The sequence below is a fragment of the Podarcis gaigeae genome (assembly GCF_964106915.1).
Source record: "Podarcis gaigeae genome assembly, chromosome: 4".
Classification (NCBI taxonomy): domain Eukaryota; kingdom Metazoa; phylum Chordata; class Lepidosauria; order Squamata; family Lacertidae; genus Podarcis; species Podarcis gaigeae.
This window is the reverse complement of record NC_139677.1, coordinates 87,865,745-87,891,900: the sequence shown is the minus strand read 5'-3', so window position 1 is coordinate 87,891,900 and position 26,156 is coordinate 87,865,745. Positions and strand designations below refer to the sequence as shown.

The 26,156-nt window shown below is 46.0% G+C and overlaps 1 protein-coding gene across 1 annotated transcript; it reads right to left on the bottom strand.

Annotated features, from left to right (window-relative positions):
• Positions 1 to 6,058: 6,058 nt before the first annotated feature.
• Positions 6,059 to 24,137, bottom strand: LOC310843474 (matrix metalloproteinase-20-like). The gene is made up of 10 exons (XM_083736924.1): positions 24,001 to 24,137; positions 22,881 to 23,125; positions 19,292 to 19,440; positions 17,628 to 17,753; positions 17,313 to 17,474; positions 14,763 to 14,913; positions 12,555 to 12,691; positions 10,592 to 10,748; positions 8,787 to 8,890; positions 6,059 to 7,415 (listed from the first exon to the last, which is right to left on the bottom strand). The coding sequence occupies exons 1-10, from the start codon at positions 24,124 to 24,126 to the stop codon at positions 7,315 to 7,317; spliced, it is 1,458 nt and encodes a 485-aa protein (XP_083593050.1). The 5' UTR covers positions 24,127 to 24,137; the 3' UTR covers positions 6,059 to 7,314.
• Positions 24,138 to 26,156: the final 2,019 nt, after the last annotated feature.

Here is a 26,156-nt window from a genome sequence, read left to right as displayed (position 1 = left end):
GTTTCCATACTTCCAGAATTTATTTTTGGAAGAATTTAGTCCCCGGCCACAAAGTCACGAAATGCAGAAATTAAATCAAAGCACATACTCAGACAAATGAGTGCACATTAATCACAGTTGTGTACTAAAGCAGTTACATTTAAGGCCTGGAGTGGCTCCTATGATAAATGTCTATTATTTCTTAACAAGTGAGACCTGAAACAAAATGTTGCACTTTTCTAGAGTTCCAGCCATTGGTGGGATTGTGGATATTTAAAATAAAAAGTACATTCAATAATGTTCTACTGATGACATAAGATGGAATTTTGTAAAGCAGTCTTTGGACAAATCAGTTGGCCACTTATTCATTTATCAGCCTGCAAGATAGATTTTTACTACGTCTGCAAAAATGAAACCAGACCATGCCCTATATTCCAGTCCGTTTTGCAAGAGCAAACAATGAGTTTCATAGACTGAAGAAACGTACCCAAGTAGACCCCACATCCTCTGGTGACAATTTATCTCTCTGATTGTATCTCACAGCTTTACTGCAGTTGATGTGCTGTTGCCAAGAGTGACTCAGGCATCTCTCAGGCATGTTGAAATCCATTTCTGAGCAGCTGGCTATTAGGGGAATGACAAGGGGGGGGGGGAAGGATCAAGAAAAAAAGGATCAAGAGATTTTAGGTAGAAAGGACTGCCAGTAGCCTCAAAGGACCTCAGTAGACTTGAAAGAGTAGACTTGAAGTATCATGAAACTAGCAGATGAAGAGAGTTCTAATGAATGCAAGACAATGAGCGCCAAGCAGACACCCAATTCAAGGATAGGGAACTGGTGTCCTTACAGATTTGCTGAACTCTTAGCTCCCATCATCCCCAGCCAGCAACAACCAATGGTCAGAGATCATGGGAGAAGTCCAGCAACACCTGGAGGACCAAAGGTTGCTCCACACCTGGTCTGATTCTTTTACAGTGACCTACATGTGGGTTAATTTTGTTGTTTACAGAAGAAGAAGAAGAACAAGAAGAAGAAGAAGAAGAAGAAGAAGAAGAGGAGTTTGGATTTGATATCCCGCCTTTCACTCCCCTTCAGGAGTCTCAAAGCGGCTAACATTCTCCTTTCCCTTCCTCCCCCACAACAAACACTCTGTGAGGTGAGTGGGGCTGAGAGACTTCAAAGAAGTGTGACTGGCCCAAGGTCACCCAGCAGCTGCATGTGGAGGAGCGGAGACGCGAACCCGGTTCCCCAGATTACGAGACTACCGCTCTTAACCACTACACCACACTGGCTCTTTACAGAAACAAAGGGAGCATTGCTCAGCTGCAGAGTGCACCAAACTCTGCATGCAGCCCAGGTCAGGGATAGCCACCATAATGACCTCCAACATGGTCAGGGATTATAGGATCTTGTAGAGCTGAAACATCTGGAGGACACTGCTTTGGCTCCCACAGCTAAAATGGTGCTGTTGTTAGTGATGATCTGAGGCTGCTACACTCCTATCCATCTTGCAGGCTTCCCACAAGCATCTGTGAGAATAGGATGCTGGGCTAGATCGGGTATTGGCTTGGACTACTGCAATGTGCTCTATGTGGGGCTACCTTTGAAGGTGACCTGGAAACTATAAGTAATCCAGAATGCGGCAGCTAGACTGGTGACTGGGAGCATCCAGCGACACCATATAACACCGGTCCTGAAATACCTATGTTGGCTCCTAGTATGTTTCTGAGCACAATTCAAAGTGTTGGTGCTGACCTTTAAAGCCCTAAATGGCCTCAGCTCTGTATACCTGAAGGAGCATCTCCACCACCATCGTTCTGCCCGGACACTGAGGTCCAGCTCCGGGGGCCTTCTGCCTGTTCCCTCACCGTGTGAAGTTACAGGGAACCAGGCAGAGGGCCTTTTCGGTAGTGGCCCCTGCCCTGTGGAATGCCCTCCCATCAGATGTCAAGGAAATAAACAAATATCTGCCTTTTATAAGACATCTGAAGGCAGCCCTCTTTAGGGAAGTTTTTAATGTTTCATGTCTTATCGTGTTCATAATATTCAGTTAAGAGCTGCCCAGAGTGGCTGGGGATACCAGCCAGATGGTTGAGGTATAAATATTAAATGATTATGATTGTGATTATTATCCAGCAGGCTCTTCTTACATAGTTATGAAACACCTTTGCCTCAGACCCTGCTGTCAGTCAGAACAGTGTAAATTCTGAAAATTATAGGGATGGTAGAAATGATTCAAAGTCTGTAAAAATACACGAGAGGGGGAAAAGAAGGAATTTCTGTTATTCCTCTTGCACAAGAGAGAGACTGATGAGCCATTTCAGGCACCCAGAGTTGCCTAAAGGAAGACGTCACTCAGTTCTCCTTGTCTACCAAGAACTATATGAGAAGTAACAGCTCATGGGACAGCTGATCAAGCAGCCCGTTTTGACACAATGCCAAATGTGTTTGTGTTTGTGTGTGTGTGTGTGTGTACATGTGTTCATTTATTAAAGAATGCATTAAGCACACTTCAAAATAATTCATTAGCACAAAGCCACTGTCAACAACAACAACAAAAAGATTAGAAGGGAGAAAAATAAGGAATAAGGACCAAGCAAAACAGAAGTGTACTGGAGTTTTAACTAACTGTCCTAAATTAGAACGGATGGCTAAAAACCCAGCAAAAATGGATTTAAACATGTCCTTCTAGGAAGCAAATTCTGAAGAACAGGCCTGGGCAGTAATACTATGAAACAGGAGTGGGAAACTTCCAGTCAATGGTTGACTTTTGTTCTACCAGAGGGTCAAAATTTGCTTGCAAGGCTGTTTTCCCCAACCCACGCTTGTCAGAACTTGTGATGTCATCCATAATCCATCAGCTGTAATAACTTGTGGTGTCATCCAACAGGTGGTTGGGGTTAAATCCTGCAATGGCTGATTGCACCTGTTCCCAGCAATCGAAGTGACATGGTTTAACTGTAAGTTTGCTAAAGTTGCTCCAGGTCGTATCTCTGCGGGGGCAAGCTGCAGTTCCCCCTCTAGTGAGGGGAGGGAGGGCATGACTCTTAAGGTAGCTTTAAAATGTGCTTTAAATGTGTAGTGAGCATGCATGGGAAATGGCAGTAGGATGCTTTCAAAAATGAGTCACTGACATGGCATGGAAGAGAATGTCTTTTCTCCACACCTGGCCATTTCCTGGACTCACTTTGTCGACATGCACACCAGCACACAAACGCAGGTCGCCCACTGATTAACTGATTAAACATTCCACAACCCAAGCAATTGACTAACTAATGAGAGGCTCATACTGAATAGCTCAAACTAAACCCCAGGATCAGGAAATACTTTTTTTTAAAAAAGATTTAAATACCATTTTTTTAAAGGCACCACCTGTTCATTATGAAATGTTGGGTCATGCCCAGTTCTTCCTTCTATTTCCCTAAGAACAGAATCTTACAAACATTAAGCTCACCAAAAATGGCCTTTAAGGCTACAATCCGAAACATGCTTGCATCCAAAAAAGCCCAGGGGGAGGCTAGGTATTAGGAAATATGGGGTACTGCTGCACCAACCGGAGGCGCCAAGTTGCACCCAACATTGGGGGGCCCATCATGCATGTGTGACATCATACACATCGCACATGTGATGTGCATGACTATCACATCAAGTGGAGGCTGAGTGTGGACCCTGGTTGCAATGTATGGCGTTGTGCTCAGCTCCTGGCTTGCTGGCCTCACCACGCCTAGCCCTGTAGCGGAAGTGAGCTTGGTGGATGAAGATGATGGGGCTGAGGCATCATGGGTCTCATTGTCCCCGCTTGCCCTGCCCTGGACTGGGAGGCACAGAAGAGGCAGTTGGTGACCCATCGGGAGACAGAGCAGCGACAGGGCTGGAAAGGGGAGCCATCCTTTCACTGCCACTTCAAGCAATCTTGTGATGCCCCCTGTTAGAATTCCTGCTCCATGATTGCAGTTATGGGATTGTTGTCTTTCACATGACGGTGTATGTTTTGACTCCACAGAGTGGGAAGTGACGGAGACAGGATGTTTGTGTTACTGTGTTCCGTGAAGTGGGACTATTGTCCTTTGTTTTTTTCTCTTTGCTGTCTGATGCTTGAGAAAGAGGGAGCCATGTTGCAGTGCTCCGTGTGTGTTTATATGTTAATAAAGTAGATTAGCCAAAATGCTGAGTTGCTGAGGTTTGTCACGCAAACTGCACAGACTCTGCGGATCCCTGAGTGTGCCGATGTCTGTTGGCATCGGTCGCTGTGATGTTCGGGCTGAAGAAAGCTTTTGAAGCTCCCAAATGATCGACCTGGAGGGAGAGAACATGCCAGTTGGGCAGGTTTCTCTGCCAGGGTCCTACTCAAGTGTAGGACAAGCTTCTGGTGAAACACCTCCGGAACACTCCAAACAGTCCTGGCTGCCCCATCACAAGAAAGGGGCTTGGGTGGAAGAGGCTGACCATCAAGAGGAGACCAAGCACAGAGCCTGACTCTGCACTCAGCCTCCCCTGTCTCCTCAAGATTGAGGGGGCTCAGCCCCATCCCAACAGACTTTGCAGGGGCTGAAGATTCCTCAGTCCTATAGAACTGGTTCCTATGTCACCAACTACCATCCATCCGTTGCCTGCAAACATGCAACGATTAGAGAAGGGGGCCACTCGTCCTGCTCATCCTTATATTTTTAGTTCCACCCACCTACTGTTTGGGCTCCCTGCATTTTGCCCTACCGTTCTCAATGGGCCCCAGCCGTCACTGAGTGAGCCCCATTGAATTTGGTGGTCTTGCTTCTGAGTAAACATGCCTAGGACCAGGGCTGCTGTGCCTGAACACTGGTACGGTTTAGAGAGCTGCAGGCGGGGAAAATTTGTACATCTCTGTGGCTTGGGCAAGGCTATCCAATGTAGTGTTGTGGTTTCCCCTCCTCAAGTGTTTGGGTTCTTTATCAGGATTGCTCAACTTCCGCCATCCCTGCAGCTTAGAAAACCCCCCACAGTAATTGAGGTTGCAATCACGGCAGAGACAGTGAGCATGCTTGTCATCATCACTGTGATTCTCAGTACAGATTGTGTTAGGTTACTTTCCCCGCTATAATAATCTGGAAAGCATGAAGAAATGCTTCCTTTCTTTGATGTCAGGCCATGCACCCCACCCACCCCCACTTGTTGGTGAATACCAAGACTTGTTTTTCTAGAAGAAAAAAAGCACTGGGTACAAGAATCACCACTAATGTCCACCTGCCACTGAAAGGTTGCCCAGGAGCGAATGCCACCCTTAGACTCAACACAATATGTTCTCTACTCTGGTGTAGAGTGCAACCTGGCCTCAGTGTGGTGTAGTGGTTAAGAGCGGTGGACTCGTAATTTGGTGAACTGGGTTCGCTTTCCTGCTCCTCCACATGCAGCTGCTGGGTGACCTTGGGCTAGTCACACTTCTCTGAAGTCTCTCAGCCCCACTCACCTCACAGAGTGTTTGTTGTGGGGGAGGAAGGGAAAGGAGAATGTTAGCCGCTTTGAGACTCCTTAGGGTAGTGATAAAGCAGGATATCAAATCCAAACTCCTCCTCCACCTCCTCCTCCTCCTCCTCCTCCTCCTCCTCTTCTTCTTCTTCTTCTTCTTCTTCTTCTTCTTCTTCTTCTGGAATGAATACTCACCTGTGATCTGAAACTAGAGTGGGGTGAAAATGGCCACCACAGACATGTCGCCCCATTTGCAAGCAGTGAATGTGGGTCATGTGCTGATTTTCTTTTTGCAGGAGGAAGTGGGGAGATTATTTTCTCGAGATGGCGTTTGGGGTGGCAGCAGGCTTTCTTTTTTGTTACTTCTGTTGCAAGCAGCTGCTGTGACTTGGGATGGGTGACTCTGACCATTTCTCATTCCCCCCCCCAATCCTAAGCCCAGTTCCCCACATTTTCTCGTCAGTTTTATGCAAATTTATTTCATCATGAAAACTCTCCAGCATTTTAATGTACTTTTCTATGCCATTTTGCCTAATATGTATACACATTTTTGCAAAGCAGTTTCCCCAATATAATACATTTCTATATGTTGTTTTCATCAATATATTATTTATTATTTATTAATTTGCATACCACCCTTCATCCGAAGATCACAGGCCGGTTCACAACATAAAAATCCAAGGATTAGGCAAGTCGTTAATCTATACTTTCCCTCATGAATTGTTTTGCATCCATTCCTCTGGGCAACAATTTGGTTTGCTCTCCCACCTCGTTTGCCCTAGACATTTTTCTTCCTCATTTTCAAGGCAAATAAAAAGCCCCCTCACTGCATTCCAAAATTTTAGAGGGACATTCCAGCCTTACATATGCATTTGATTGCACACTTTTGTATTATTGTATACATTTCTTGGGAGGAGAAGGGCAATGTTCCAAGGATGGCTTTTGTTACCGGTTTGTGTATTGTTTCAGAAAGCATGACTTAGGCAAATCTGTCTTTAAATATTAACTGAAGTGCCATCTGCACTATCCATTTAAAGTATTATCGTACAGCTTCAAACAACCACAGCTTCCCTGCAGACTGTGGTGTGTGAAAGTTGTTTGGAGTTCCCCTCACAGAGCAAAAAAAATCCAAGAAGAGGCATTTTACAACCATTCTAAGAATTGTAGAACCATGTGGGGAAAGGGACCTTCTAACAGCTCTCAGCACCCGTACAGTTCCCAGGATTCTTTGGGGGAAAGCTATGATGGTTTAAAGTGGCATGAAAATGCTTTATATGTATGGTGTAGGTGGGGCCTGAATGGAACTTCTCTCCCATCCTTAATAATAATAATAATTTTTTTTTATTTATATCCCGTCCTCCCCAGCCGAAGCTGGGCTCAGAGCGGCTAACAACAGTAATCCTTGACTGAAACACACAACCAATTGCCATCATTTGCACTTCAACACATCATCACATGCTATGTGGTGCTTAGTGTGGTTCCAGGGGCATTATGGGATGGAAATGGCACCCCCTCAGTGGTGGCGACCATCCCCTATCCCTATCCCCTGGCATAATGCGACCGTTGTTCTGAGGAAACATTGTTGGGGTAGAAGTGTCAGCAGAGCATTGGGGTCCATCTTTCCTTTCTATCCCTGAAGATACCAGACTTTTAAAAGATGAGTACATGGAATTTTCCCCCCTAGGGATTTCCCCAAGCTATCTTGAAATGCTATTGTGTCATTTATTTCGATGAGTTCCCCCCTCTTCTTTTTTTTCTGGGCTTGAGCAATAACGGCACATCCTTTTGCCATTGTCCTTCTGGAATAAAATCCACAGAATGTGATTTTGACTGACAGGCTCCAAAGTTTTCAGTTATCTTCTAGCTCACTGTGATAATCCACTTCCCACTTCAGTTCAGCAGCCCACCCAGGAGCTGGATTTCACAATATTAACCACATCTTCCTTTTCCTTGTCGTATTTATAGGCTTTGGGGCCTGAGAAGAAGTAAATGTGACCTAAAAAGGAAAGGAAACAAAAGTAGGAACTACGAATCAGGGGGCTTAATATTCAAGAAACCTAACAATACCATAGACTTCTTTGTACAGTTGTGAAATACGACCTCTGTATTCCCACTCACAAAGTTCCTTCTTTTCTTTGTTTAATCAGCTGATGTACCCATTTTCCATAAAAAAAAAACCAAGCAGTGAACAATAACAAAAAAGGAGAGGCAATGATAAAATCGACCTTTAAAAGAAAACTATGTAAGAACATCCATCAAGGTAACACAACAGCAGCAAGGAAATGTTCATGCCAAAAGTGTGTCACAAGCTATGCAAAACTGTAGAGGTGCGGCTTGACAAGCCTCCAGGAGGATGGAGGTTCCACAGCTTTTCAGTGCCACCACTGAAAAGACCAGATTTCAGATGCTCACCAGAGTACTTTACACGGGTTCCCTGAGGAAAGCCACTTGAGATGACATCAATTCTGCACCCACACCAAATGGGGTAGGTGCACTGAAATTATATAAACCATATGGAATTATTACATGGCCAAACCATGGCCCCCAATGCCACATTTTAACTGGGCCTGAGAAGGAATTGTAGGGGTAGTAAGATGGATGAGTCAGCCATGCGTTAGTAGGCTATGGGTGCCTTGGTCCTTAGCCTAAAAGATAGTTCAGCCAACTATGTGATGGGTGGGCTGTGGCCTCTGGAACACCAAGGCCATGTGTCTGACACTCCTAGGAGCAGTTGGCATGCCTCCCTGCCACCTACTGGGATGGTACCTCTGTCCTACCCCACTGCATCCTTGTAAGTGGCAGTGATGCCTTTCCAGGAAGTCCTGCTTTTGTCCAAGATGGGGCTGCTAATGTGGTACCCTTTGCTGTTGGACTCCAGTTCCCATCAGCCCAAGCCACCTTGGCCATTGCCCAGGGATAATGTGAGCTGTCACCCAGTTGTAGTCTGCAGGGCAACATTAGCTACCCTGTATTGATGATGCAAGGGGCACAGGTGGCACTGTGGGGTAAACCACAAAGCCTAGGACTTGCCAATCAGAAGGTCGGCGGTTCGAATCCCCATTACGGGGTGAGCTCCCATTGCTCGGTCCCTGCTCCTGCCAACTTAGCAGTTTGAAAGCCCGTCAAAGTGCAAGTAGATAAATAGGTACCACTCCAGCGGGAAGGTAAACGGTGTTTCCGTGCGCTGCTCTGGTTCGCCAGAAGCGCTTAGTCATGCTGGCCACATGACCCGGAAGCTGTACGCCGGCTCCCTTGGCCAGTAAAGCGAGATGAACGCTGCAACCCCAGAGTCGGCCACGACTGGACCTAACGGTCAGGGGTCCCTTTACCTTTATCAGTGATGCAGCATGATGGAGTAACTACTTACCATTTACTTCTACTGCTGCATCAATCCTGCCGCTGATTCCCGAGAACTCGTCCTCGATGCTCTTTGGGAAATCCTTTTCCATTTTTCTTTTGGCTTCATCATAGCTTTTGAGAGAAAGGAATGCCATAAAAGGAGAAATTCAAACTTGTTGCTCTTGTCTATCAAGATATAAATAGATTTCAACCCACGCTTTAGAAGGTTTATTTTTATACCATATGCAAGACATTCTTGGAAAAGCAGTTTCGCTGTAATGATTGCAACGGGACAGCAAGCTTTGAGTCAAAAGTGCTTTTAATTGCGTGAAAGAATTGCCTAGCCAGGTCTCATCTACTTTGCTGTTTTGTTGTGACTTGAGGCTTATCATTGCCTGATCACTTAGTTTGTCAAAATAGACTAAGGTCCATGGCAGCCCAAGCCTGCCATTCTGTTTTTAACAGCAGTGAGCCAGATAGCTTTGGGTCTTCATAAACAGAACATGGAGGTAGTGATATCTACCTTCTGTTGCCTGGTATATACAGAGCTATACTGTGTCTGTACTGTATTTGGAAGTTCCATTAGGTACTGTGACTAATAGCTGCTGACAGAAGCATCTGTGTCAATGGGCATCACTGTATCTTGTGGTAGAGAATTATGCATTATGCAAAAAAGTACTTCTCTTTGTTCTAGGCAAGGGGCAGATTTCTCACATTCCATCTTGTTAGTCTTCAGCAGATCAGTGGTAACCCACCTTTGATTCCACCTGCCCTTGGATTTTTTTTGGAAAATGTCTAGGGTCAATCTGGAATTTGTGCAATTTAGTTCTTCCACTAGTCTCAGTCTCTCTCTCTCTCTCTCTCTCTCTCTCTCTCTCTCTCTCTCTCTCGTGACTGTGCACATTAAAAAGTGTGCTTTGCAATTTTTACCTAATCAAAGGTTTAATTGTTAAACGGAAGCCCCAATACATGCTTCTCCTTGCAAATTCTCCACTGAGAAGTGTGGATTGGGGGAGGGGGGGACATAATGTAATAATTAATGCTAGAAAAGGGGAAGCCACTTGCATGGTTCCATCCTGATCAAGGTATGGAAATCTGTATCTGACATTTCCACTCAGAACTAAGCCCCACTGAGTTCAGTGGAGCTTGTTCCTACATGAGTACAGTGGTACCTCGGGTTACATACGCTTCAGGTTACATATGCTTCAGGTTACAGACTCCGCTAACCCAGAAATAGTGCTTCAGGTTAAGAACTTTGCTTCAGGATGAGAACAGAAATCGTACTCCGGCGGCGCGGCAGCAGTGGGAGGCCCCATTAGCTAAAGTGGTGCTTCAGGTTAAGAACAGTTTCAGGTTAAGTACGGACCTCCGGAACGAATTAGGTACCTAACCCGAGGTACTACTGTATAAGATTGCCATCTGAATGTCTGTTTAGCTGCAGCGAAACACACTCTCACACAATTTAAGGTGACTAGCATAGCTGTAAACGTCTTAAAAGTACAGCCCCAGGGCAGGGAACGGGCATGCAAAAGATAAACTTCCTGAGCATTTCTCCCTCTTGCTTTCTTTTTTGAAAAAAAGGATGCTTACAATTGCATTCTCCTCCATGCATAGACCTGTTTTGCGGAGGGGCAGCTGAAAAGAACCCACCAGACCTTACACTTAATTGGTTCTGAACCAATCACCTTAACTAGGTGACTCCAAGTTCAAATATTATGAGAAAGGAAAGCATGTCCTCTTTCCCCTCTCTCCTTTTCAGCACCAAGCGATGATGTCTGGTTTCACAAGTGACCCCCCCCAAATGTTTGTATTAAGAGGCAATAATAAAGGAACCTGTAATAGTCATCTCCTACAAAGAAGAGTGTCTTCTTTTCATCCCTCAGGTAGACAGCTGCATCTATTTGTAGCACATTCCTAGGAAATCCAAAGTCTGCAATGGCTCGCGGAGAGCCCTGCATTTGGAACCCGCGAGTTGTCCAGTAATGGGGGCCTGGCAAACAGCAATCAACAACAGCAAGAACAACAACAACACAACAATATATTTGCTTCGAGGACATTTATAGCTTGAATCTCCCAACATCTAACCTTTGATTTGTTTACTTGTGTACAGTACTTATAGACCACATAACCACAAAAATTTCAAAGCAGTATATGGTAGAATACAAAAACCAGCAGTGTTAGCAATATTATAAAAACAACTAATAATCATAATCATAATCGTAATCATAATCATAATCATAATCATAATCATAATCATAATCATAGGGACACAGGTCTTTGCTGATTTGTGGAGCCTGCAATCCTTCTGTCTAATATATGATGTCAGGTAGTTGTGGTTTGGCTGAATTGGCCTTATGGGGAGTCCTGACAGACCGAATTAGGTTCCCCATAGGTGAATTAGAACAACAGGACAACTAGTATATGATTGAAATGTGGCTAGGTTGCTAACCCAGGAATGCTTGGGAATTGTTTATTATTATTATTATTATTATTATTATTATTATTATTATGGCTTTAATGTGTGTTGAAAGACCAAAACTGCTGACACATTTCTGATGTCAATGCGAAGAGTATTCTACAAAGTGAGTTTGGATTTGCACCTAATTCCATCAACAGAAGAACCCATTGAGTTCACTCACTGGAAGTGAAGAAAACCACAACCAATAGAAACCCATTAAATTTGCTTGGGGAAGAGCACTGCCGAAAGCTTCCTTCCTTTCCCATTGCTGACCACATTCTGAGGAGGCTTGGGGAAATCAAAATGGCGTCCTGAGGTGGTGACCGCCATTATTTTTCCAGAGCCCTCTTCTCAGAATGGTGTAATGTCAAGGTTATCCATCATAGTGCCCCCTTCCAGATGTTGTGGGGCTCAAGTTCCCGATAGCCCCAGCTAGCACGGCCAGTGTTCATGGAGGATAGAAGTTGTAGTCCAACATCTGTATGGCATCCTGTTGGCTACTCCCTGCTGCACCATGCAGTCTGCTAAGCTGAATGCTGCTCCCAGCTAGGCATGACAATTTCTGAGTGGCTTAACAAACTGACAAAACCATTTCCGAACTTGAGAGGAGGTGGAGTTGCGGTCTTCAGGTCTTCACGCCCTCTCCACGTGTGTGGGGGCTGGCTCTCAGCCTCCCCGCAATTGAGGGAATCCCTGGGCATGTCATCCCCTGGCCAGCCAATCGGCTGACCTAGGGGGCGTGGCTTGCACTATATCACACTGGTGCGGCCGGGGATCTCCCTCTTTTGCTGCCTCAGCTCATTGGTAGGGGTATTGTCATGTAGATGAAGGGGGGGGGGGAGGAAACGCCATCACCTCCTCCAAATATTGAAGGGTAGTCCGGTAAAGGATTCCGGGGGGCATGGCCCTTTCCGAAGCTATGGAGGTGAGGGCCTAAGGCACGCCCCTGAGTGGTGACCCCGGGGGAGTTCCTAGTTGTTGTGCATCAGTAGGTCTCCCCCTACTGGTGGTTAACCCTTCCCGGTCTCCAAGCAAACGGGCTGAAGACGGATAGTCGATTAGGACCAATTCCTAAGCCAATACCGCTCATTCCTGTAACCAATAAAGTTGTGGCCATTTTTTGCCTATTAACCTAAATAATTGTGTCATGTGTCTTTATTTCCACCTGGGGGAGGCGGGAACTCGCCATGCAATAATGATACTGTATTTCTCACAATGCTGTTTTCAGGATGAATAAGAACCTTAGTAAGTGCTGTCAATATGGAAATGATGCACAATAATCCTTGGTATACTTAATATTCTGGAGCCAAAGTGCAACAGCTTTCGAGAGTCACTCACCCTTGAAAAAATAAGCAACTCCTCTGTCAGCGACTTCGTAGGCAGCGTCCACATTCGACATGAGCTGAGGGAAAGAGCTTGTGATCGAAAGTGGCTGTACGCTTGACTTCAGCTGGGCCTGCCTTCTCCAGAAGAGCCTGTTCAGGAAGGAAGAAAAAAAACAAACTGAACAGAAAACGTTTGCATCTCAAGATGTTTCTAAGTGTCAAAATTCTCTGGCTTGTCAACCAGAACGAGAAGTGCGGCTACCAGCATGGACAATGCTTTTGCTTACAGGCTGTTTGCCAGACAAATCAAGGGGGCAAAACCAGATTATGTTCTACTCATAGAATTATAGACTTGGAAGGGACCTCAAGGGCTATCTAGTTCAACCCTCTGCAATGCAGGAATCTCAACTAGATCATACCTGAGAGATGGCCACCCAACCTCTGCTAAAAACCTCAAATGAAGGAGAATCCACCATCTTTAAAGGAAGTCTGTTCCACTGTCGAACAGTTCTTACTTTCAGAAAGTTCTTCCTGGTGTATAGTCAGAATCTCCTTTATTGTAGCTAGTACCTTAAGGAGCAGGAGAAAGCAAGCTTGCTCCTTCCTCCACGCGACAGCCCTTTAGATATTTGAATATGGCTACCATATTTCCTCTCAGTCTCCTCTTGTTGATTTTTAAGCGAGAGACCTGAGGTGAGTAGATAGCGCTTTTTTTGCTGTTAGAAGCTGAAACATTTCATCCATCCCTATTCCTAGGCTTGAGCTAACAAATGTGGGAGAAGAGAGTAGTCATTTTGACAACAGGAAGCAGATCAAGGGAATGCAAACATGAGATGCATTCTTCAAAACCAAGAGCTGTATATGAAGCAATGTACAGTGGTACCTCAGGTTACAGTAAGGTTACCAGTGGTTGCTAGACACGAGGGCTCCACTGTCGGAGGCAATAGGCCTCTGAAAACCACAGGGGGAGAGAGTACAGTGGTACCTTGGGTTACAGATGCTTCAGGTTACAGACTCTGCTAACCCAGAAATAGTACCTCGGGTTAAGAACTTTGCTTCAGGATGAGAACAGAAATTGCATGGCGGCATCGCGGTGGCAGCGGGAGGCCCCATTAGTACCTCAGGTTAAGAACAGTTTCAGGTTAAGAACGGATCTCCAGAATGAATTAAGTTCTTAACCTGAGGTACCACTGTAGTTTCAACAACAAGCCCACTCACCCCTTTTGCATGTGGTGGCATTGTGGGACGGAGGAGGCTTCACTGGGCCCCCAACATGGGAATTCAAACTGCTGTGCCTTTCCTGAAAGGTGGAGGGGGCATGAACCCTCTCCGTTTATCAGGAACCAAATCCTAGCCTGCCCCCTGCTTTGACAAATGGGGCTTCAGGCTGGGACTTGGGCTGTGGCAGGGGTGGATGGAGCCAACGGTGGGCAGATGGAGCCAATGGTGGGCTTCCCTCGGATCCGCCCCTTGCTCATTTTAGCAGCCAGACCTGGGGCTCAACCTGTTTGTTCCTGCCATGCACCTACCCTCAGTTTAAGCTGATAGCCAATGACTTTGCTGTGGCTATGGTGGTCGCCATCCTTCAAGGTGTCAGGTAGGAATTTGCCCACAGGGCTAATTGGCACTGAATTGGTGGTTTTGCCTACCTCATAGCAATCGTCACAACTGGTTGGGCATTGGGGCAATCCTTTGTTTTGGATGGAGGGGAGGTTGTAGTCTCCGCCTGCTCCTCCAAATGCTGGGGTATCCCGTTAAAGGGATCCAGAGGGAGTGGCCATGTCCACATGCCCAGGGGGGCCAGGGCCAAAGGCACTCCCCCAGACAGCGGTTCATGTGAAGGTCACCGTATTGGATGTAAGTCTTAGGAACCCCCGCCTGGATTGGCCACGCGTCACTTCTGGTGGGTGAGCCGGAAGTATTTATATTGCCCCATGCCCAAGCCAAACCTCTTTCATCTGTATTCAATAAAGTTGTGGCCTGTTTTGACCCAAAACCCAGTCTTATTGGTCTCTTATTATACAGGTTGGGGTATGGGAAGTCCGATGCCTGGTTCTGCAATCAAGGGATTATTTCATTTTTCTTTGCAAAGGAAGGACTTTGAACTCAATTTGGATAGCAGAGTTGGGAGCTTCCTTAGAAAAGCAACAATCCCAAAAAGGCTTGGAAAACACAAGTACTGATATAGCCTCTTGCAGGTTAGATCAAGCAGGAATCTCACCTATCCTTGAAGAAAAGAAGTTCTTTCCCTAGCATCGTAACAGCATCAAACGAAAACGTGGAGTCACAGTGGTCTGGATCCGCCGGAGATGGTGGTTTGGGAAGAGGCGGATGCGGAACTTGTGGTACTTTGGATCCAGATAGCCGTGACCCTAGAATACGACACACAAACCAAGTTAAAACTGCACTTAGTACATATATTGACTTGCCTGTGGCCATGTATCCTGAGTGAGTCCCATTTTACCCCATCCAATATATTGGGTTGCATTCAACTAAAGTTTGCTCAGAGTAGACCCAATGCAATTGATGAACCTAGGTTAGTCATGTCCATTCATTTCAATGGGTGTACCCTGAGTAAAACATAACTGAATACAACCCATTGATTCTACCCTCTACATCATTTGCAGTTCTTGCTACACATTTTTATATCTTCTGCAGTATGTTTAATACAGTGGTACCTTGGGTTACATACGCTTCAGGTTACATACGCTTCAGGTTACAGACTCAACTAACCCAGAAATAGTACCTCGGGTTAAGAACTTTGCTTCAGGATAAGAACAGAAATCTTGCTCCGGTGGCGCGGCAGTAGCTGGAGGCCCCATTAGCTAAAGTGGTGCTTCAGGTTAAGAACAGTTTCAGGTTAAGAACAGACCTCCAGAATGAATTAAGTACTTAACCCAAGGTCTGTACCAACTATTCTCCTTTTTTGCTTTTCGGGGTACAAAAGAGTAATTTTGCTTCGCACAGAAAAAATTGTTTGGCAACTTCTATTGGCACAGACCCAAGGATTCTTCTTTAATCAATATCAACATCTTTTGTCATGTTAAGGCCTCTATCCCTGACGTGGAAAGGAAGCTTAGCCTGTATTTTTACTTACCTTCAGTACTCCAGTATTATCTAAATTCTACCATTTTATTACTTTCTGACATTCACTAACTCCATATCTGTAACAATACAAAAAACTGGAACTTCTGGTGGATTGTGATACTTGAATAGTCAGGCTGTGAATTTTATGAAACACTGCATGGAAGAGGGCTGGTTCACACACGCTGACCATAACATCAAATTATAACTTGTTTGTAAGAATAGGTCATCCCAGATTAACCCAACACTTGTCTTAAAGTGGAGATAATTCTGTACATTTAGCTGAAAGCTGTTATGAGTTGTGCAACTAAGTGTTGGAAGTGTATTCATTGTACGCCTTCTTATGAGGCCCATTGAATGTGGTTCTGTTGGTAGAAAATATTCAATAAATCCCAGCCGACAAGGACTAGTTGCAGGATGGAAGTGAACTAGGAAGAAGGCACCTAAGGGGTGTAAATAATTATGGGAAAACTTGTAATTCATGAGGTTGGCTGCTGCTGCTGTGCTGTCCTCCTGGTTCTGATGCCAAGGGCTGAGGCTGGTGGGAATTTATACCTGAGGAGCGGACCCAAGAGAAGCCTGTTGACTTGGCTGGGCCTGCCCCTAGGGCAGAGCCAGCCTAGCAGCCTGCTTGCAATTGGCCCATTTGTGGGCAGGCTACAGTCTGGCTTCCTAGCTGATGTGAGGTTCCTCTAGGGCAGGCATAGGCAAACTTGGCCCTCCAGATGTTTTGGACCACAATTCCCATCATCCCTGACCACTGGACCTGTTAGCTAGGGATGATGGGAGTTGTAGTCCCAAAACATCTGGAGGGCCAAGTTTGGCCATGCCTGCTCTAGGGAATCATGACAACCGGGGAAAACTCCAAAACAACTGTGCCCTTGACGGATGCAGCTGGGAGAAGGTGCCATCCCATAACACAGCCTGACCTTGGAAAGGTGAGCAGATTTGTGGTGGTCCTGCTGCTTCCTGGAATGGGGCGGGGCAGGGTGGCAGCAAGGGCAGGGGAAGGTGAGCACTGCCACTGCTCCCTTATTCGGATTTCACCACCGCTCTGCTTCATCTTAGTCCTGACAAGTGGCAGCACTGCTATGGCCAAGAAGTTTTCGCTGCCCCGTCTCACTCTCGGTGGCTGGATTTTTCAGCAAAGGTTGGAGTTTCGCCTCAGTGCTGCTGCTTTTGTAACTGACATATGATTTTATTCTCTGTTGTTTTTAAAACAAAATTTAAAAATTCCTTCCAGTAGCACCTTAGAGACCAACTAAGTTTGTTATTGGTATGAGCTTTCGTGTGCATGCACACTTCTTCAGATACACTGAAGCAGAAGTCAGCAGACCCTTATATTTAGTGAGAGGGTGGGGAAGGGTATTACTCAGAAGGGTGGTGGGAATGGGGGATTGGCTGATGTGATGTGTGGTGAACCTGTTGACAACTGTTAACGACTGCAATTGGTCTTACAGGAAAAAGGAAGGGGTGAGATGACTAAAAATAGCTTTATCATGTATAATGAGACAAGAATCCAATGTCTCTAGTGAGACCAGGTCTCTCCATGGTTTTAAGTTTGATAATAAGTTGCAATTCAGCCACTTATTACCAAACGTTTGCTGTTTATACTGTACGCTGCCCTCTAGTTTGATCTGGAGGAAGAACTCTTGAAATAAATAAAAGCAAGCATCTACGTTATTACCGTAAAGGGCCTGGATCCCTTTCACATCATCTTTGGGGAGATGGAAGCCATATGGATGTTGGTATCTATATGTTGGATACATCAGAGCTGACGGGTCGGCCGAATGGGCAAGGCCCAAGGCGTGGCCAAATTCATGAGCCGCGACGGTGAACAGATTAAACCCTATACGATACAAAACAATATATTTCATATAAGCAATGGTGAGTTTCTCTCTGATACATATTCAGTTGTCTGTGAATTCTGCCATACTTTATTAGCTGGGGACAAATTGCTTCTTTTGGGTGCTTTGGGGTCATTGTGTGGCTTTGCGCCTACCATTCATTCCCATCGTCCACTTCTCCGCATTGTCGAAATGAGTGTCTCCGCCCAGTCCTTCCCCAGGTGCGAAAGCATGGGCTAGAGTCCCCCGCGGGCCGTCAAATGGGTAGGAGTCCCCGTGATCTAACACAGAGTACAAGGAACACCATGTGACTTTGCAATCATGGCAGGTGGTGTAATGGTTAGATCAGAGAGACATAAGTTGCAAAATGCGTTCCGTTGTGGTCTCAGCGGCTCCCACAAACAAGAACATTTCAATGGAATCTGAAACATATTGCAAAATCCCTTACAAATCTGCCAGTGTCTGGGTACAAAGACCAAGCTACTATGTGATTGCCTGAAATGGTCATTTTTCATATACAATACATGCAAGGCTTTGATGCCCCTAATGCAGAGGTTTTCAACCTTTTTGAATCCATGGCTCCCTTGACCAACTACATTCTTTCTGCGGCACCCCTGTGGGGCTCAGGAGCCCAGTTATGTCACCCCTTGCCTGTAGAGCTGGCAGCCTCTCACCCTTTGTTGAACACCCTTTTTTGAACACCCTCTCTTGTGGAGTGTTCCCTCAGCCTCCTCTCCCCTCTCCTTGGGAGTCCTCTGAGCAGCTGCAGCTGCCGCCCCTGGTCTCTGAGCTGCCCCCCCACCCCAAAGAGAGCCCCCTACCTCCTCACACTGCCCCACAGGGGCCTGGGTCTTGTCTGTCCATTCCCAACAGCAAGGGCTGGCGGACTGGCTGGCTGGACTCCCTCACCTGCTTGCTTGCTTCCTCTGAGGCCACCTCAGCTTCTGGCAACCAGCCCCCCCTGGCCAGCCCCAAAGGCATCATTTGCCTGGGGAGCTTGTAGCCAGGGCCGCTGCAACAAACAGCTTTGCAAGCCTTTGGGAGGCAGAGACGTGAGAGGGCATCAGAGGAGGGAGGAAAGGAATGAGGGACAGAGGCCAGTGTTGCCTGCTGCATCGTTCAAGGCACCCCAGGGCGCCACGGCACACTGGTTGCACTTCTTTCAAATATTCCCTGTTAAAATCTCAGGTCAACAGCAACAAAATCAAGGTCAGCCGTACAGTATACACCCACATCATTCCTGTTGTACTTCTCTCTCTTTCCCTACTCCCTGCCTCAATTCTCTCCCTAATGTCAAATTTTGGATTGTAAGCTCCTCAGGGCAGGTTCTTCTCCCTTTACTTAAAAAAATGCAGCTTACGTTGATAATGCTCTATGGATACGCTGCTGTTGTTGTGACTGCTGCTGCTGTTGCTAAGAACTGAACTCTGGCCCTAACACTGAGTGAAGACTTGGGGGGGGGGGGGCGGGGGAGTAGCACCGCTACAGGAATTTAGGAGTTTGTACACATGGAGGCACTTCCATGTCACACAAACAGCACTTCCATATGAGCTCTGTGGCAGCCTTCCTGAAGCACTCTCATGCAGAACTGTGCAATGTGTTTGCCCATGCTTTGAAAAATATTTAGAAATGTTCCCTTTTTGTTATGGCTGCCCTTTCATCCTCTAGCCGTTTTTCACACTTGCCACTTTCCAAGGGACGGTTCCGTGCATCTAAACAAGCATAAGTAAATTGCCTTATTATTTTGCCTAGCTTAACCTCTTCACAATAGCGCAAAGGTTGAGCAGCTAGTGTCGCAGAATTTAGCGATAACAATTACCTCCGCTTTGGAACGATATCATGATATCCGCTTCTCCCGAGGTGGCCTTTACAAAATTCAGAGGGGCAGCCGCGCTCCAGGCTTTCAACCCCATCTCCACGGCCTTGTCAACATCTGCGTGACTCAGGCTTGATGTATATTTTGTTACTCTGAGGAGGGAAATGACACATTTCAGGATGCAGATATGCAACGATGGCAGGAGCGGCCAAAGGGGAAGAGTGATGCAGTAGGCTGCCCCCCTCTCACCTGTTGCTGTGAACTGGGATTGCGAGCAAGGTGAGACTGGGTGGCAGTGGCGATGGGGTTGTTCAGGTGTACCGGCATAGCCAACCTGGTGCTCCTACCAATATGCCTGAACCATCCTGGCCTCACCACAGCCCTACCTCAGCCCTTCCTGGTTTGCCAGCAGCGATGTGGCTGCTGGCAGCCTAGGTCCACAGTGGACCTCCTACTGCCCCTAGCTGCTCTTGAATGATGGGAATGATAAAGCCAGGTTATCAAGATAAAGGGAAATCCAACACATACAGTAAAGAAAGAGTAATAATCTGAACTAGGAATGGAGGAACCTGCAATTTAAGTTTCTAATTTCACTCACATTTCTGCACTAGTTTGCATTTTTTTAAAAAAAAATCTCATGAAAATTCACCAGGATTTTATGCAATTTTGCCTAATACACACATTTTCTCCTAAAGTAATTCATTTTTGCATGTTGCACTTAAATTCACAGTTTCTTTAGATATATGCATAACAAAATTTGGAGAAGTGTGATTTTTGATGGATAGCTAGGTTACGGCTGGTGTATTGTTTTGGGAAGTGTGAATTAGGTACTTTTTAAAATGCAAAATGTGAGCCAAACTAAATTTCCTAGTCTGATAGCAATCTTTGTAAAGGTAAATGAGCACTCCCATAAAACAGCTATAATAAAGGGCACTTTCCATGTAAAATGTTAGCGGACAACAAGGTCTGTGGTGCTTGGGTATATTTTCAATTCATCTTGGTTTAAGAACATTTGTTGAGAATACAATGCAATCTTTGTTGTGTAACAACTCCATATAGCAATCAGAATGAATGCTCCGTAAAGACTGGACATAGTCTAACTGCTGCAGAAACTTTGTGTGAGAAAATCAGGACAAACGCTTGATAAATACGTTGTCATCCCACCCCCCATGTACCAGCTGCATTCTACAGAGTGGTCTCCCACCATACAATTTGCCTCCCTAGTACTGCAAGCTGCTTCCAAGGATATTAGGTAGATCATGGAGCTCAAGGAAGGTCTATGCAGGATCCATAATTGAGTTGGCTGATGGTGAGGACACTTTGCTTTTCTGTCAAGCATCCTTCAGGTGGGGCCATTGTCATTAATAAGAAAAGGGAGTAACTTTGTGGTCAGCCCTCTATCTCATTCCAAACATGACTGATGACTCTTTTGCACTGCTGTTGAAAATCCACATTTTCTAAATCTGTTTTGTTGATTGCAGCCCTCCATGGTTCCATACCAAGGCTGGTTGTTCACTGTTCTCATATTGCATTGTACTAGGACTACCCACATTTAAGGGACGCGGGTGGCGCTGTGGTCAAACCAGTGAGGCTCTTGGGCTTGCCGATCAGATGGTCAGCAACTGAAATCCAAGCTACAGGGTGAGCTCCCGTTGCTCTGTCCCAGCTCCTGCCAACCTAGCCATTGGAAAGCACACCAGTGCAAGTAGATAAATAGGTACCACTGCGGTGGGAAGGTAAACAGCATTTCCGTGTGCTCTGGCACTCATCACAGTGTCCTGTTGCACCAGAAGCAGTTCATCATGCTGTCCACATGACCGAGAAAGCTGTCTGTGGACAAACACCGGCTCCCTTGGCCTAAAAAGCAAGATGAGCACCGCACCTCAAAATTGCCTTTGACTGAACTTATTCGTCCGGGGTCCTTTACCTTTTTACTTTACACATTCTGCCAATTTCTATTCCAGATCAAGTGTCATGTTGATGATTTTTAAAAACCCAACCATGGACCCTTCATAAGCAGCCCATCAGCACTGTTGAAACAGCCTTCTGTCTTGTGTTTCCAGACAAAATAAGGAAAACACACGCACTCTGTTTGCGTCTCTCTCTCCCCATCACCACATATTTTTGAGACATTCTTAGGTTGCTACTACGCTCTGACTTTCATCCCCGCAACTCCCTAACAATGTGTTTCAGCAGTCAGAATTGCTATATCACCCTGCTATCAGCTCTACATTTGCTCTGAGTACATTCATAGGAGAATAGCACATCATTTTTATTTTTTGGGGTGGGGGAAATATGTGTCTTACAACAGCTGCCATCCAGTGAATAAAGGAAAATCCAGCCTGCATTCTTTATTGACTAACACAACTCACAGCACAATCTCGGGCATTCCTACTCAGATGTGAGCCCTATTCAGTGCAAAGGAACTTCCTCTCAGGTAAATACACCCAAAAAAGAGATGAAGGTGCACCCAGAAAAGAATTGCAGTGGCTGAAAAAGAAGGCGGGAGGGTGTGTGTGAGAGAGGACTGCATGACATGGTTATGGGCACCAATGAGGAGGCAGGGTCTGAAAACAGACAAACCCAATGTAATCCAAAAACCGCAATATGCCAAATGCATGAATGTAATTGTTTTAGAAAACCTTTTTGCACTGCTAGCGGTTAGGCAAAATGTGGGTTTTAGTTACAAGAAAACTGACATGCCACCTGGATAGTTTCATGTAGTTCAAACAGGCAACCCACAAGGCGAATTCTGATAAGATAAGCCCAGAGTCAGTTGCATAATTTTGCCAGTAGAAAATGAATGGTGTACACAGGTGACAAGCATTTAGTGCAGAGATTCGGTTTGCGGCCGACACGTGTGTCAGTGGAGCGTGCCCTGCCCCATCTCGCCCCAGTTTTACCTTCTTCCAGGTCCCAAAGGACCCATGCATTGGAGATGGCACATAAATTGGATACGCCAGGAAGAACCCAAAGGTGGAGCTATCCTGCCCTTGGCCCTCCCATTCAACCCTGCCTCTGCAGGAAATAAATCTCCTGTTTTGGCTTCTTGACCACTTGTTGTGGTTGTTTCATTAGCCCTTTGCCTCTTTACCTCTTCCTTATTTGTTTGCCATGTCACCCCCCCTCCCTTCTTCCTTTGTTGAAACAAGCCAACCAACAAAAAAAGGCCCTGGGTGCACACCCTAATGAAATATGCTACACACTACCTAATCACCATCGTCTTTCAAAGCCGACCAAGTTGGTGGCCATTGCTGCATCTTACGCAGATTGCCAGACAACAAGAAGAAAACTCCTGGGGAGAGGGGACAATCTAAAACATTTCAAGCACAGTCATACCTTGCGTTACAGACGCTTCAGGTTGTGTGTTTTCGGGTTGTGCACTGCGCTGAACCCAGAAGTACTGGAATGGGTTACTTCTCATGCATGCGCAGAAGCACCAAATCGTGCTTTGCACATTCACAAAGCACCAAATTGTGACCCGCGCATTTGCAGATGCGGCACTGCGGGTTGCGAACGCTGTGGGTTGCCTCCTGCATGGATCACGTTCACAACCTGAGCGTTCACTGTATGCTTGATGTCAGCCTGTTACCTGTATGTCAATGTGCTCTTTTTCCACTTTGGTTCCCCTGGGAAAAGGCGATAGTTTGCTACGTCAGGGACGCCACACCGAGGCCTCTTCATGACTCCCATGGTGCTGTAGTCCAGTTTCCCTGTGACACGTAAGCCAAAGAACGCCTGCATCTGCTGGACCTTCCTGGTCATGGAATTGCTACCGCTGGTCATTTCTCCAACGTGATGTTCTCCTTTCGGTGTGTAATATTTGTCCAGGTATTCCTGGCACAGAGAGAGAGAGAGAGAGAGATTGAGAGAGAGAGAGAGAGAGAAAGGGGTAAGGAAGATATTTTATCCCCACCTTTTTTTTTTTTTGCTTTGATATCCATACCTATGGAAGGCAGGGCACGGCTGAGATGTTTGGCACATGACAAGGAAAGTCCATATTTTGCCTTCTCCGTCTCAGGTTAAAAGGAAAACAACACCAACTTTGTATTCAACTAACTCAATGCACAAATGAATTGACTTCTGCCTGCATCATGGGACTCCCCACCCACCAGCCATAGTATAACTGTGCTTTGTGAAGAAGGACTGTTGTCTGTCTGTACCAAATCTTTGGCGTTCAATTTCACTGGGTGCCCATGAATTCCATGACATTGGGGGAATAGGGACACCTTTCACCACCCACGCATAAAAAGTGAGGGGTGATATTCCACTCAGTGTAGTGCAGAAAATAAAAACCCCACCATTCCTAGCATTTCTACTCTGCCCGGAATAGCTCAGCTGGTTAGAGTGTGGTGCTGATCACGGCAAGGCTGCAGGTTCAATCCCTGTAAGGGACAGCTGCATATTCCTGCATTTCAGTAGGTTGGAGAAAATAATCCGCAGGGTCCCTTCCAACTCTACTATGATTCTACTTGCCTTTTCTCTAAACGGAAAAGCATCTGACGTTGCAACCTTTCCTCAGGAGGAGATGCTCTCCAGGAGTGTGGTCCATGAGCTGGACCTAACTGCTGCGCCAGATCTAGGCTAATGCAGTGGTTTGCCTGTGTACCCGAACATCTCCCACCCTGGCTGCTGCTCTGCAAAGCCTTGCTATCCTAGGAGGGACTTAGCATCACTCGCCAAGCCATTAAGATGTGCAAAGCACCACCAACCTGGGCCAGGTAGAAGTCTTTCCAACCGGCTGTCCGTGGCAGTGCAAAAAGAGCAGGGGCGGCAGCTGAATACGTCAACGAAAGCACGAGAAACCAAAGTGGGCACAGCATCCAACAGAGCTCCATTTCTTCCTAAATGTGCAACGGGTGGCTTGAGAAGAGCAGGTAGAGGGACCCTGCAGCCCCTTTTATAGAGGGAAGCAGCTCTGGGCGCTCAGAGCCAAGGTGACTCATGTCTCAGAAGGTAATTACACAGCTCAGTGTTTTGATGAAGGGGTAACACAATAGCACTTAAACAGGGGGGAAAGCTGGATTCCTCTCGAACTTATCAAGAGGACCAGCAAGAAAGAAACATTGTATAGTAGCCAGGGAGATGCAGCAGCTGGAGTCAAGAGCAGCGCTTCCACAATGGGGTTTTTCCACCTCTCTGTTCCTGAAACAGCCACTTTGGCCCCTCCCAAACAGCTGCTCCTGAGGGTCTTCCTGAACTACAGGTGTGGTGAACCTCAGGCCCTGGTCTTTTGAACTCTTCCCAGTCACACCTGCTTTCTGTAGGCCACTCCCTCCATGAATGTTTTCCCCGGAATGTGCCCTGGAACTCTGATATTGATGAATACAAAAACTTATGAAGTACAGTGGTACCTCGGGTTACATACGCTTCAGGTTACAGACTCCGCTAACCCAGAAATAGTGCTTCAGGTTAAGAACTTTGCTTCAGGATGAGAACAGAAATTGTGCTCCGGTGGTGCGGCAGCAGCAGGAGGCCCCATTAGCTAAAGTGGTGCTTCAGGTTAAGAACAGTTTCAGGTTAAGAACGGACCTCTGGAACGAATTAAGTATTTAACCTGAGGTACAACTGTATGCAGAAATGGCAAAACTTACCGGAAGAATAAGAAATCAAGATAACAAACTTTTTATAAAAGAATGGAAATGGTTTATTGAATATTTACAGATAAATTACAAAAAGATAAAAACATTGGCAGGATTATCGTAATAACCTGCAGTTTCACAAGAGTATATATTTAAAGTAGATAATTAAATGAATTTCGATATGCTGAAGATATTAAAAAAATAAATTTAAGGAACCGCAGAAAGAGGGGGAAGGAAGTCAAACTTTGAAATCTTAAATTGATTGTAAAACTAATGAAATGCATAAACTTGAAACGTATAAAGTTGAAAAGTATAAAGTTGAAAAGTTCAACAGTGGAATTTGCTGCCAAGGAGTGTGGTGGAGTCTCCTTCTTTGGAGGTCTTTAAGCAGAGGCTTGACAACATGTGATGGGATGATGAGCTGCTTGTGCGTTAAAGCTTAGTCCCTCAGAGCTTGGGCCTGTTCCTCAAACTCTGCCTTAAGCGGAGCCCCCTTAAACATGACTCCCTCAATCGCTAGCAGAATCCGACAGTGGGCGTTTGCGGAATCTGCTCCAACATAAAAGTTCCTTAACGGAAACACGTCTTCGGGATTCTCGGCGAGACAGTTTCCGGTGAGGAGTGCGTGTACCTATGGGGGGTCCTGAGACTTCTCCACTGTTTTCGCTGGCAGTCTCTCGGAGCCCTCCCTCCGACTCACTTTCTCTCTGAGCTCTTTCCCTCCCCCTGCTGGTGCCTTCCTCTGCTGCTGAGTCTCCCTTAGCGTCTGAGAGCCCTTCCACCGCCTGCCTTTCCGATGGCAGTTCCCTGACACAACCATATGTCAGGAGTGCTCTGATGGTGTTTCCTGCTTGGCAGGGGGTTGGACTCGATGGCCCTTGTGCTCTCTTCCAACTCTATGATTCTATGATTCTATAAAGAAAAACTTTAAAAAAAAGAAACTTTGATGTTGACTTTTTCCTGCCTGCATGGAGGCAAATGAAATTAAATGTAGGTGCTTGAAGGTTCAACCTCTAGTATATCCAGGTAAGGCTGGTGAAGAGCTCTGTGTGAAACTCTGGCAAGCTGCTACCAGTCACTATTTGGGAAAGGCAGCTTCCTATATTCTTCAGATAATGCACTTGCCAAATGTGAAGAAGCAACTATCTGTTGTTATAGGTGTCTTGCCTAAAACACACCATTTTGCAAAGCAATTTTCCCAAATAGATTCTGTACAGTCATACCTTGGAAGCCGAACGGAAGCCGTTCCAGAAGTCTGTTCGTCTTCCAAAACGTTCTGCAACCAA